Genomic DNA, 13,249 nt, shown 5'->3' with positions numbered 1-13,249 from the left:
GCTTTTGCATATACGTAATGCCACCAGTTAGAAAATGAAGCAGAAATAGGAAACTGTTTTTTAAATGATTAAGTGTTCAAGAATGTAGAAAAAATAAATATATTAAGGACCAAAAATAATTGCTTCAAGTTCTCTCTTAGCTGTTACTTTTTAAAAATAATTATGCTGTCCCTATAATGTATACTGCTTTCTGCAGTTAAACATTATTGCTGCGAGGCTTTAAGCAACGTCTAGGAATATTTAAATAATTTGCAAATACCTTAACATATATAATATTATAGACAATATAAATTAATATTTAAATATAAACATAATTTTGCCAACAAACCCAGTACTGTCATACAGCATACTTACAGACTTGTGGTGTACCTTCCTGATAAAACAATAGATATAAAAGTAATTATCAATATTTATTTATTTCCACGTGTTCAATGTCTCTCCCAATAAGAGATTGAGTGCTTTACACAACAATGCCAACAACTGGTAACTAATGTATATCATAAAAACAGTATTAATTACATGATGTTGGTAAACTTCTCTCAGTATTTTCCTATGCAAAAGACACAGTTGTTCTGCCTTCCTTCCAGATAAAATATTTAAAACCTAGACTTATTTTTGAGTGCTAAGGAACTATTGATTTTTTTAAAATGTTTTTATATATATATATATAAAAACATTTTTTTAAAAAAACCAATAGTTCCTTAGCATAGATATAGTTTTTAAAAATTGCAAAATAGAAGTCATCAAATGATTCTTGGTTTGCTGTATTTAAAGTTGTTTTTTTTATGAAAATATCTTGTGTGAGAGAGAGATTTGACATGAAATAGATATGCTCAAGCTTTAAAAAAAGCAACAAAAAACCCACAACTACCAAATATTTGCATTTCCATTTAAAATTATATTGTCAATATTGCCAACATAGGAAGAAAAATATATTTCAAAGACATTTTTTCTAATTTTTTTAAAATTATTTTGCAGTGTTTGTGATGTTTCCAAATTCCATGTAAATCATTTCTGTTAAAAAGAAAAGAAGCAGGTTGATAAGCAGATTTTTAAACTTATGCATTTAGTATTACAGCTAAATAACTGATGGTGTTGCATACTATTTGGTTTTCAGAAATGACACCCTTAAATCAGCTTTGAATTTTTTTTTTCCCATTTAGAATTCAAACAACTAGATTTTAGTTGAGCTGTACAGGTATCAGTAGGTGATGTCTTGCCAGACCCTCATACATAGAACTTTTCTAGGAAATTATCAAGAGAGAGCAGATTGACAGTAGCTTATTTAGAAAAGGGATTTTGTTTTTAACAGCAGTCGTCCAGTATAGCTATAACTTTAAATTAAAAAGAGGATTAAAAAACCCTAATATTGGTATAATATTGTAGATTGCCATGACATAGCCTACAGTGTGAATGGAGCTGTAGTGCAATCTTTAGAAAGCTACTACAGAATTTTACAGTATATAGTCCCTATGTAATTCAATAACCTTGTTTGTATCAACAGACAGTTCTGCTCATGTCACTGAACTATCTGATGTCAATGTGCATGGGTTTCTAAAAATTAACACATGACAATTTGACAATAACGTCCAAGTTTTCCATGACAAACTTTGTTTAGCAACTCTGTTCTACTTCTCAGACTTTACTTCATCTTGGGAAGGGGCTATGATTTTAATTTACTTTTAGGATGAAATTATAATTCTGTGGTAGAATGCTCAGAAATCTTGCTACTATTGACTTAGTGCAAGTTCTGCTCACATGTGACATTTGTACTGCATATATCTAATTTTGAAGAGGTTTTTTTTTTTTTTTTTTTGATGCACTGCCTCTTACTTAAGGACGAATAATTCTTACTTAAGGACGAAGATTCTCTTCCATTATTAGCTAGCAAGATATGCTTGCAGGGTAAACATACACTTTAAAGGGTTTCAGAGCTGCTGTAGCTCCATATGATTTCCTCAGCTCCCATGGAAATTCTAGCTTCTGTCAGTCAGAATTTCTCAAGTGGAATCCTATTGCAGGGTAGCCTCTTTACCTGGTACTCCTTCAACACCTAAGAAGCTATGGCCTAAAGCCCTTTTGGCTATACCTAGAACCCCTTGAGAGTTCCTTGGGATGCATACAAGTGTGACTGACCTTAGGTTTGGGTGTTCTTACTGACCTTAGGTTAGCACTACCTTAGGTTGTGTGCGCAAGCATTCTTAGGCTGAGTACAAGCAGTACATTTAGATCACTCTAACCAACCTTAGGGTTTCTGTGCAAGCATTCACAAGGCTTAGGTCCACCAAAAAGGCACACCCCATTTAAAATTAGTTCTTGTCAGATGAGAACTAGTTTTAGATAAGCAAGGGTACATCTGATTTAAATGGATTAACCTAGTCTAACAAATGCTTGACATGTCCACAGCACAGACCTGGGATGGGAAAGCCCAGCCACTCTACATAGTCCTGGGGCTGTGCCGTACTGTTTTTAACACCCTGCCCCTGACCAGGCTATTTTTAGACCCTTGACCATCTCTCCCCTGGACTGGAGAGTCTCTTCTGCAGACCTGCTGACATCCCCCTCTGGTGTGGGCCTGCATTCCTTCTCTTGGACCCACCAGCCCTACCACCTCCCCAAAATTGCTTGCCTCTAGCTGCCTGCACCTCCTCCTGGTGGAAAGTGAACACTTGCACATGGAAATCCCATTTCATGTTTAGGTGACTTTAAGCTGTCTAGCTGTGCTGGGTCCCATGAATGCTTGTTTGTACCCTTAGTATCACGGAGGCAAGGATTTCTTAGGGAGATATCTTCTGATTCACCTTTTGTATGGGGGAAGAATATTTATCTGAGCTGATGATTAGGTTATCTTTACTATTCAGCTGTATGATTAAGTACAGCAAGTTTACAGTTAAAATGTGGGTGCAGTTTGTGATTTGGAAATGGGACAAGAGTATAAATAACTGGAAGTAACAAAAATCTATTTCAGAGCTGACTAGGTACTTTGTTGTTCTTAAACAATAAAAAAAGTCTGGAAAAGTTGCCATGGAACAACTGAATTGAAGTATTATTAGCCATACAGTTGAATCATTCTGGTCACAGCTTTACGAAACGGAGAAAGGGTCTGGGTCTTCATAGATTAACAAAAGCTCACAAGTTCTCCAAAAATGAGCAAAGAATGCCTTGTTTTGATTTTCCAGCCTCTTAGCAAAAAATCTCTATTCACATTGCCCTTTGGCAGATGAGCCATCTTCATATCCAACATAAACAATATGAAGAGAACTGCTCTTGTGTCTCTGTCGCAGGATGGGGTCCTGCAGGATGGCCATGATCTCCCCAAGACCCCCTTACCATGCCAAGTTGGCCCAATGGGCACCCTGTATTCTTGCCCGCCACTTCTTTGATGGTTTAAATGATAGGGAGGCTGCCTTTAAGTCCTCTTAGACATAGTCTTGATTGAGTCTCTGGACCCCATAGGTTTTCCGGACCTCTGGTGGGTTCCGCTCCAAAAATAGATGTCACAATGGGTGTTTTGGGGCACCCTAGCCTTATGGGCTATGAGTGGCTCCAACTGCCCCTTTACCACGCCCCAAGCCTTGCTGATGGTACTGACGTTGTTTAGTTTGGGCCTTGTTGCAATTTGGCCCCCTTGTCCTCCCCGGGCTCTCTGCAGCCCTGTCTCGCTCGGCACCTCACTGGCACTGGGGTCTGTGCACCCTTTATGCTGCGCCCTCTCTGGCGCCGGGGTCGGTGCACCCCAAAGGCGGCACCCTCTCTGGCGCCAGGGTCCCCACGCTGCCATGGGTCCCCTATAAGGCCTCCTCCTTCCCCTAATAGCCTCACCCAAACCACTGGTATTGTGGAACAACAAACAAAACACAAGCCCCTGGGCTATAACACAATACAAAAGACAAGGGTGTGTTCTGCCCCTTTAAAAGCATTGGACTACATCCCCAGCACTAAGTCTCTAGTGAACAAGGGTACCTGCAGAGCTTATGGAGCCCCATTAGCCCTGGGTGCAGCATATTAGGTGGTTGCTGCTTCACTGGCCACTTCCTCCCTGGAGGCTCCTTCCCCTCTGGCTGCCAGCAGGGAACTGAACAGCCTGTTCCCAGCCCTAGGGTTTATATAGGCCTAGGGCCCTGCCTCTTCTGGTCAGCTGACCGCTGGCCGGTGTGGGCCACTAGCTCATTCTGGCTGCCCTGGTAACCAGCAGCTGGGGCTTCCAACTCACTGCTAGGGCTCTTCCCCTAGCAGTTTCAGCTCTTCAAAAGAGCAGGATGCCCTAGTGCCCTGCAACAGTCTCCACAACTCATTAGCCCAGAAATAAGTCCAACCCTTTCTTGTGACTGTATCTCTCTCTAGACCCAGGTGTACTTCATGAACTGAGACACTGACAGGAAACCTAATGCTTTCCCCCCCACATTACTTCTGCTGGGGAAAACACTACTAGAGGTCCCTGAAAATTTGGTGCTGGTTTTAACTGTGGGGGAAGCTGTTATAAGCTGTTGTCCTAGCAAGGCCTTTTCACCATCATGGGGCCTGATGTGGTTGGAGGCCCCTCTTTGGGACCCATACATCATGTCACATAAATACAGCTAAAACATGCTGGAAACACAGGACAAATGTTCATATGTATTGCATATTCATCCTTCTAGACTCTGTGTATGGCATTTAACCCTATTAGGAGCTGAATATCCACCACTCTTGTTGAGTTCTGTGAGAATTGTGGGTCCCTAGCACCAATCAGAAGGTCCTCTGGGACTAGCAGAACCTGACCTGTAGAGAAAAATATTTAAGTGAATATTCAGGAAACCTGCTGAATAGAAGCTGTTCATATTGTGTGCACCAATTGTGTGTTAATTGTGTTCAAAGTGAGTAAGCTTCCAAGGAAAAGATTGCTCTAGAGAAATGACATGCTGCCAATAGTATGTTTAATCATTCTCACGTGAAATAACTCTTGAATTAATGTGATTATAATGATAATGTATACATATTATATCAAAACTAGAGACTTTCTTTAGCCAAATCTGAAAATACACTGTCAACATTTGATAAATAACAACAATAGCAAAACTGCAGAATTTATTTTCCAAGGACGATGCTGGAAGATTCTTTGTTGTTTGATGTGAGCCTCTTTTGTTCCCTCCCCCACTCTGTTTTTCTTCTTTGGTTGCCATCTGGCATGTTTCCCTGGCTGTGAGGACTGATCATGTGGTTGTAACTGCTGCCAACATTTAGTTCCTTAGCCAGCTGTTCAGGAGGTTCATACGTAAGGAGGCTGACTCTATTCTGTCACAGAATTATGCTCCAAGCCACTAGATAGGGCCTGTAATGTGGAACTTGCTTCTCAAATACAGGTTTGCAGTTTCAGGTCTTTTAGTGAAAAATGAAATATTTTAGAGCTATTAATTTCTAATGTCCTTTGAGTAAACTTGTAGCAGAAATTAGGTTAAAACTATTATTTATTTGTGTTGTGCTAGTTCTGAGGTACACAGTTCACTTTATTGAGGGCCATTTGCTAAGTGCACTTCCCATTGGAGGGTCACCACTTGGGGATCCTCTCTGATTGGATGCGAGTCTTCATCACATTTGTAAGCAGGAAACTGGACTGTGCATGCAGGCATATGCACAGATTAACAAATCACTGTTCAGCAAGGACACAGGATGCACTCTTTTGCTTCTCAAATCCTTTTTGCATCTCAAATCCTTTCTAAATAAATTGGATTTATGATCCTTCCTTCCTTTTCTTGTGACAAAGTATTTAGCATAGTTTGCAGATTTGTTAGAATCTGACAGGGTCGCGCTATGAGTGCTTCTGCTATGCCCTTGAACTAGCAACGTTTGGGCTGTCAACCATGTATCTTAGGTGCCTGCATCACGCCAGCTTCCCCAGATCTATGACAGGCCACCGGGATTTCCCTGTGCACCCTTGCACTAATTTATAAATGTCCCAATCAGGGGTTGAGGTTCCATTGTACTATATCCTACATAAAGTGATATTTCTATCTGCCTTCATATTCACTAAACCTGTTCTGGTTTTGCTGTTATAAAACTTGAAGATCTGAATTTATTTGAGCTGTCATTAAACATTGACTGTGTGATAAAACTGACTGCATGATTGCAATCTCTGTCAGTATAGATGAATAGGTAAGTGAGTTGATACACTTTCATCTGAGATGTTCTGCGATTCGGAATTTGCAAGTCGCAAATGAAATGAAGCTTTGGATCTAACTCTTACCAGTGTAGGCATATGTATGTGTGTATATATAAGAGGAGAACCTCTGAGTAATGTAATCTCATGTGACCAGTTAGATTCCTTTCTCAGGTGCAACAGAAAAATAGTGAGGAACATTGTAGCTCATAGTTTTGTTAATGTTGCTTAGCTAAATGAAAGTGTCTGCACTATGCTTGGCTCTTTCGCTTTAATAATACTAACATTTTTAGTACAGACATGATACTGATACCCTAAATGTATAGCTGCTACAAACTTATGGAAAAGCAAAGTCCCAGTCAAGGTAGTGTGTAGTGCCTGTGGCTGGGGTGGAAATGCACAAAAGCAAGGCACAGCCAGGGAGTGGGATGGAGCTGTGGGCAGCTTGTCAGGGGGTTGGAGGGGTGGGAACAACTCCCCACCACTGTGCACATTCCCAGAAGAGAGGGTTTGGGTGCTATAGGTTGGGTGCTATATAATTAAGTAAACCAGAATGAAAAGGAGTGTCAATGTACAAATAAAGTGCCCGGTGTGCTAATTGGCATATATATGTGGATTTTTCATACTTTATTCCCACCCCACATGGGTTTTAGCCTGACAGTATTTCCAGGGTTTTTTTGTTTTTGTTCTTTGCGGGGGGGTGGGGAGGGGAGGGTTCCCTTCAGAATCAATACCGTTGATATTGAAGGAATAAAAATATCGGTGAGGTGTATGTGTGTAGATGTCAGGCTACGGCCTGAAACCAGGGGCTTCAGTCTGACTAGTGCAGCCATTCATCCTGGCCTGCCACCCAATAGCTGACCACCTAGATTGGGCAAGGGTGGCCTGAAGCCTCCATCAGGGCCTAGCCCTCTGTCCACTCCCTGGCACCAGAGTGGCTGGTTGGGGTCAAATGACTCTGTTTCCCCCATATAAATGCCTACACAGGAACAGAAAGTGCTTGGGCAGCATAGCTGAAACTGATCTTCAGGGATCTGGGTTTTCCATTTGCCACAGAAAAACTGGGATTTTCTCCTTTAAAGGAGAAAAACACAGGAAACCAGAGGTTTCCCCTTGCAGGCTGGCAGAGTTTCAGCCTGCAAGGGGCTGCTTGGGGTTGGGGGGAGTAGGAGGAGGCCAATCACAGGAAGAGGGTGCCATGTGCAAGTGTGTGCACTCATGTGCATGTAGCAACCAGGCAGCGTGGTGGAGAGCAGCTCCTGCAGTTAAGGGCAGGGGGGAGGGCACATAAGTGACTCATGGGTGGGTATGGGGGCAGATTGAGGTGGTGGCTTATGCTGACTGCCTGTGGTGAGGAAGAGAGTGGGTCAGGTTTGGTGGTTGGTGGCTGAAGGCATTGCCCAGCCAAGGTAGTGTGTAGTGCCTGGGGCTGGGGTGGGAATGCACAAAAGCAAGGCACAGCCAGGGAGTGGGATGGAGCTGTGGGCAGCTTGTCAGGGGGTTGGAGGGGTGGGAATAACTCCCCGTCACTGTGCACATTCCCAAAAGAGAGGGGTTGGGTGCTATAGGAGATGCATTGGGGAGGCATGGGAGGACACGTCTCCACCAGATGTGTGTGCTCACAGCGGGTACAGGGCTGTATCCTGGCCAGATCAGCATGGGCAGTAGCCACCTCCATGGCTCAGTGGGTGGGACCTGGCATGGGAGAACAAAGCAGTATGGTGAGACTTGTTGATGCTGTCACCATCACTGGGACCCCTGCGCCAGCCATGCTGCTGGCAGTGCAAGGAATAATAGGCCAGAGGGAGTGCCATTATGCCTTAATCTCCTCCCACTGCCAGCTGCTGTACACTGGGCCACAGCTCTATCCCACTACAATGGCCCAGCTGCTGCCACCACTGCCACTATCCTCAGGCTGCCTGCTCTGGCCCCCACCCAACCTCCCCTTTGGGGTAGAGCCATAACCTGAGGGGTGTGGTGGCAACAGTGGTGGTGGTTGGGCCATGGTGGTGGAACCAAGCTGTGACCCTGTGTGTAAGCAGCTGGCAGTGGGAGGAAGTGAGGGCAGTCTGGTCCCCCTCTCCAGTCCATTACTCTTTGCACTGTTAGTGGTATGGCTGGCGTGGGGGTCCTGGTGGCAGTGGCGGCAGCAGAAATGCATCTTGCTGACCTGCTCTCCCCTCCTGCACCAGATACTGCCCCCTGGGCTATGGAGGGGAAGCCTACCCATGCTGGTCCAACCAAGCTGCAGCCCTATGCCCGCTGTGGATGCACAAATCTGGGGGGGGGCATGTGCCTCCCCATGCCCTCCCAATGCATCACCTATGGTGTCACCTATGGTTGGGCACCTGGCCTTGCCTACAACCCCCCACCCCACACACAGGGTGTGAAGAAATCCCTTTTTTGGCTGCCCCGCCACTGCTCTGAGAGAGCTCAGGCCCCTGGGATTCTCACTCTGCCTGGTCAGTTCACCTGGTCTCCTCAGTGACAGGGTTGTAAATTTGTATGGAGAGGGGGCCTCACCCTTCCCTTGTGCTGAATTCCCACCAAAGGCCCTAGGGAATCCTGGTCCCCTCACCTGATGATGCTGATGAATTTTAAAAGTATCGGTCAGCATCCAATGGGCCGGCTTCTGTTGGGTCCAGGTGATGAGGTCAGAAAGGTTATTTAAAGGATCCCTCCATCTTAGAGTGGAGAGACATCTTCTGGTCACGGAATCAAGCTGTGGGCCTCCAGAATTCTCTGGATGTACATGTGAGTAACTTACCTGAAATCTAGCTAGGAACTTAGATTTAAGTGTTTTAGTCACGTATCAAAAGGCAACAAGCCTATGCTGTTTTGCTCAAGGTCGGTTTTCTTTCTATGTTTAGTTGTTTTGTATTCCTTCCACTCCCTATCCCTCTAACAAAAAACTATCTGTTATAGCACACCTCATGGTGTGTGCTTTAGAGTGAAGGAGGCTCACTTACTTGGCTGGCTAAGGTGGGCCTGGCTTTTTGCACTCCTTCTGTACAGGAGGCAGCTTTTGTATGCTTCAGGCTAAAAGAAGCACCCCAGAATCCCACAGTGGGTTAAGCACCTTCAAGGTCTACAGGGTCTGTGTACACTGGGTGGCACAAACACCTGAGTCTGGGTGCTGGCAGCAGTTACTCCACTCTTGTGGGTGTGCTCCAGGAAGGGGGTCAGCTGGATGCAGGTGCCTCAGGGGAGACACTCAAAGCTTGGTTTCTGGTTGGGCACAATAAGGTGGGAGGCTTAATGCAGGAGCGCCCCCTACTGACCCACCACACAGGATCGCTGAGGCCTGGGGGCAAGAGGCAGTGGTTTGGGAGTGAGGGGTACCACCAGAGATGGAGGGCTGCAGATCAGGAGTGAGGGGCAGTGGCAAGGCCAGGCGATTGTGGGTCAGGAGTGAGGGGCACTGGCAGAGATGGGTGCTATGGGTCAGGAGTGAAGGGCACCAGCAGGGCTGTGGAGGCTATGGCTTGGGAGTGAGGGGCAATGGCATAGGCAGGAGCAGGGCACCCGGCTACCAGGGCTGCTCAGTACCACAAAGCAGCAGGATAAGGGAAACAGTCACAGCTGGAACCACATCCTAGTTAGCAAAGAGGGCAGGGGGAGCTGTTACTTTCTGCCAAAACCAAAATCAAATGTCAAAATATATAGGTATTTAGAATTTATTTTATTATAAGGATTGAGGTACTGGTAGGCTTCCAAACTGCTTTAGAACTATAAATATATCAATAAAACATGGTGTTCAACTGATATCTTTATATATAGTAGTGTTTCATTTGAATTGCAGAAAAACACAGATTTGGGGGATTTTAATCAGAGAATTTGGGATTTTTAAACACAAAAAACCAGGATCTTTGATCTTGCTGTTCCTTCTGGTTTGTGCTCCAACTCCACCCTCCACTTGATCTCCTGGCCTCTTGACCTGGCTTGGTCTTTGACTTCTCTCTCAGCCTGATCTCCCAACTTCCTCATTTGGCTTTACTAGACCCTGATCTCATATTGACTGATTTGCTTCCTGACCTGGCTTGTCCCTGGATTCTGCTTGCTTCTCTTGACCCCTGGTGTAACAGGTGCTGGGTGCACTCGTTTTAAGAATGGAGAGAGCTCTGAAAGGACCTCCAGGAAATGTAACAACTTCCACAGGTGCTGCAGAAATTGTTGACAGTTCATTAGCTCTCTCCTTTGAAACTGTGATTCAGTTCCAAATCCATGTCTTTGCATAGTCCTTTGGAACATTCTGCTTCTAAAAATGTCAAGCTTTACCTGAGACAGCCTACAGCTTGTGGTTTGCAAAGATCCCATTGCATGTTTTTCTCGAGTTAGGGGTGTGAATGCCAAGATCCTATCCAAATTCTAGTCTAGCAAATTACATTATATGTACATTTCCCATTAACACCCACTTCATTTACCACATTCAATTGCTGAATAATATTGTTGTAGGTTGTGGTAATTAGTTGTTGTATTTCATATCGGAGAGAAGTATCTTAAATTCATAGGTGAATAAAGTTTACAGTTGGTATGCCAGGTTCATTTTCTGAAACACTTTGGGATTCTACACATAGGGCAGGTGCCAAAAATACTGGTTTGGATTTAAAAAAAAAATCTAGATGTGCAGCCATTTTTATTTTAAAGGTAAAAGTACATGACTTGTTATTTTATGATGTATAACAAATCCTACAGATATAAATAGAAATATCATCCAATCTGATACCCAATACATTAGGTAAACACACTGACACTAGATCAGCATGTACCATGTCAAAATGTAGTAATTCATTTCTAGAGGGAAGCTCTGCTCAACTTGCTGCACATAAACAGGGAGGAATTGTTTGCAGATGTGAAGGTGGAAGGTAACTTGGGTGACAGTGACCACAAAATGATAGAGGTCAAGATCCTAAGAGGAGGAGAGGAAGAAAGAAGAAGAATAAAGACACTGAACTTCAGAAATGTTGACTTTAACAAACTCGGGGAACTGGTGGATAGGATTCCCAGAGAGGTAAGTCTGAGGAGAAAAGAAGTCCAAGAGAGCTGACTGGCCAGCTCTTAAGAATGCCCCTTTAAGAGCTTAGGAGCTAGGTATCCTAGAATAATAGGAAGTACAGAATGGGAAGGCTGGGAGACCAGCTTGGCTAGAGACTGGCTATCTTTTCAATAAATTGAAACTCAAAAAGAACCCTAAAAAAATTGGAAACTTGATCATAGTACTAGGGAAGAGTATAAGAGAATTGCATGGGTGTACAGGGAGAAAATTAGGAAGGCCAGTGCAGGATTTGAGATGCAACTGGCAAGGGATATAAAGGCAATAAAAAAGGACTCTAGGAAGACCAAAGAACGGGAAGTTCCTTTGTGGAATAGAGAAGCAATCTAATTACAGATGATGTAGAGAAAGCTAAAGCATTTAATGCCTTTTTCACTTCAGTCTTCACAAATAGAGGCACCTACCAGACGATGAATACAGTTAGCAGCAATGATAGGGGAGGACTCAAACAGCCTAGTAAAGGCAAAATGGGTTAGGAATCACTTAGCAAAGCTAGATCAGGTGTGGGCAAAGTCCAGCCTGCAGGCCAGATCAGGCCTGTGGCAGACTTCATTTCCCAGCAGCCCCTACTCGAGTCACTGTGGGGTCAGGGTTTCCATGGAGACTTGTCACAGCTGCTGTGGCAGGGCATGCAGTTGGGTGGGGAGCTGCTCCAGGGCTGGGATCTTGTGGTGGTGACAATGTGGTCTGGAGCCAGGACAGAGCTGCAATATGGTGCCTGTACACCCCAGACAGGGGCATGCAAGCAGTGGATCACAGCTCTGGCCCCAGTCCAGACCACGCTGTCACTGCTGCAAGATCCCAGACATGCACCCTGTCAGCGTTGCTGGGGCCAGCCTCTATGGAAACCCTGGCCCTGCTGCTCCTGAGGTCTCCATTGAAACTGGCTGCAGCAATGCAAGCAGGGGCTGCTGGGAAATGAAGTCTGACCTCTAACCAGATCCACTATTTTGCCCACCCCTCAGCTAGATGCTTTTCAGTAGGTAGGACTGGATGGAATGCACCCTAGGGTACTGAAGGAATTGGCTGAGGTAATTTCAGAGCCATTGGATGTCCTCTTTGAGAACTCATGGAAATTGAGTGAGGTCCCAGATGAATGGAAAAGAGAACATATGGTATTCTTCAAAAAAGGGAAGAATAAGAAGAGTCTGGGGAATTGCATACCAGTCTGTCTGACACTGAGACATGGAAAGAACATAAAGGAGGTCCTCAAGGAACCTATTGTGAAGCACCTAGAAGAGAACAGTGTGATCAAGAGCAGCTGGTATGTCTTAACCAAGAGCAAGTCATGCCTGACCAGCCTGATTTCCTTCTATGATAAGGTGACAGGCTTTGTGAATGTGGGGAGAGACATGGATGTGATATACCTTGACCTTAGCAAGACTTTTGACATGATCTCCCATGACATTCTCATTAACAAGCTAAGGAAATACAGAATAGATGAAGGTGCTGTAAGGTGGACAGATAATGCGTTGGCTTGTCATACCACTCAGTGCATAGTCATCAATGGCTCAATGTCTAGTTGAGAGAAGTTATTGGGTGTGGTTCCCCAGGGATCTGTTTTGGGTCCAGCATTGTTTAATATCTTTGTAATGATTTGGATGATGGGATTAAGTGTACACCAAGCAAATTTGTGGATGACACCTAGGTGGGTGGGATTGCATTCACTCTGGAAAGTAAGGTTAGGATCCACAATGACCTGGATGGACTAGAAAAATGGTCTGCCATCAATCAGATGAAATTCAGCACAGGCAAATGCAAAATCCTGCACTTGGAACAGAATAATTGCACAAATACAGACTGGGGAATTACTGGCTAAACTGCAGTATTGCAGAGAAGAACTTGGGGGTTACAATAAGCTGAATATGAGAAAAACTGTACTCTGTTGCAGAAATGGTCAACTGTATACTGGGTTGTATCAACAGGAGTGTCACTTGCAAATCAAGGGAAGTGATTCTTCATCTTTCTTTGGCACTGGTAAGACCTCACTTGGACTACCATGTCCAGTCTTGGGCATTTTAAGAACAATGGGGACAGAGTGAAAAGAGTTCAGTGGAGAGCAG

The 13,249-nt window shown here is 44.3% G+C and overlaps 1 protein-coding gene across 4 annotated transcripts in view; it reads left to right on the top strand.

The window, feature by feature from the left end:
- LOC102381386 (cAMP-specific 3',5'-cyclic phosphodiesterase 4D) overlaps window positions 1-13,249 on the top strand; it is a 431,023-nt gene that overhangs the window by 89,977 nt on the left and 327,797 nt on the right. Inside the window, exon 1 of one of the 4 annotated variants that reach the window (XM_025201137.1) lies at window positions 11,016-11,144. The exons of the other annotated variants lie outside the window; for them this stretch is intronic. Coding sequence (XP_025056922.1) covers window positions 11,095-11,144 — 50 coding nt within the window. The 5' untranslated portion in view covers window positions 11,016-11,094. Of the gene's footprint in view, window positions 1-11,015; window positions 11,145-13,249 lie in introns of those variants that run through there. 4 annotated transcript variants of the gene reach the window in all.

This window comes from Alligator sinensis, unplaced genomic scaffold, assembly GCF_000455745.1.
Source record: "Alligator sinensis unplaced genomic scaffold, ASM45574v1 scaffold123_1, whole genome shotgun sequence".
Lineage (NCBI taxonomy): Eukaryota > Metazoa > Chordata > Crocodylia > Alligatoridae > Alligator > Alligator sinensis.
This window is presented reverse-complemented; position numbering and strand designations above follow the sequence as displayed.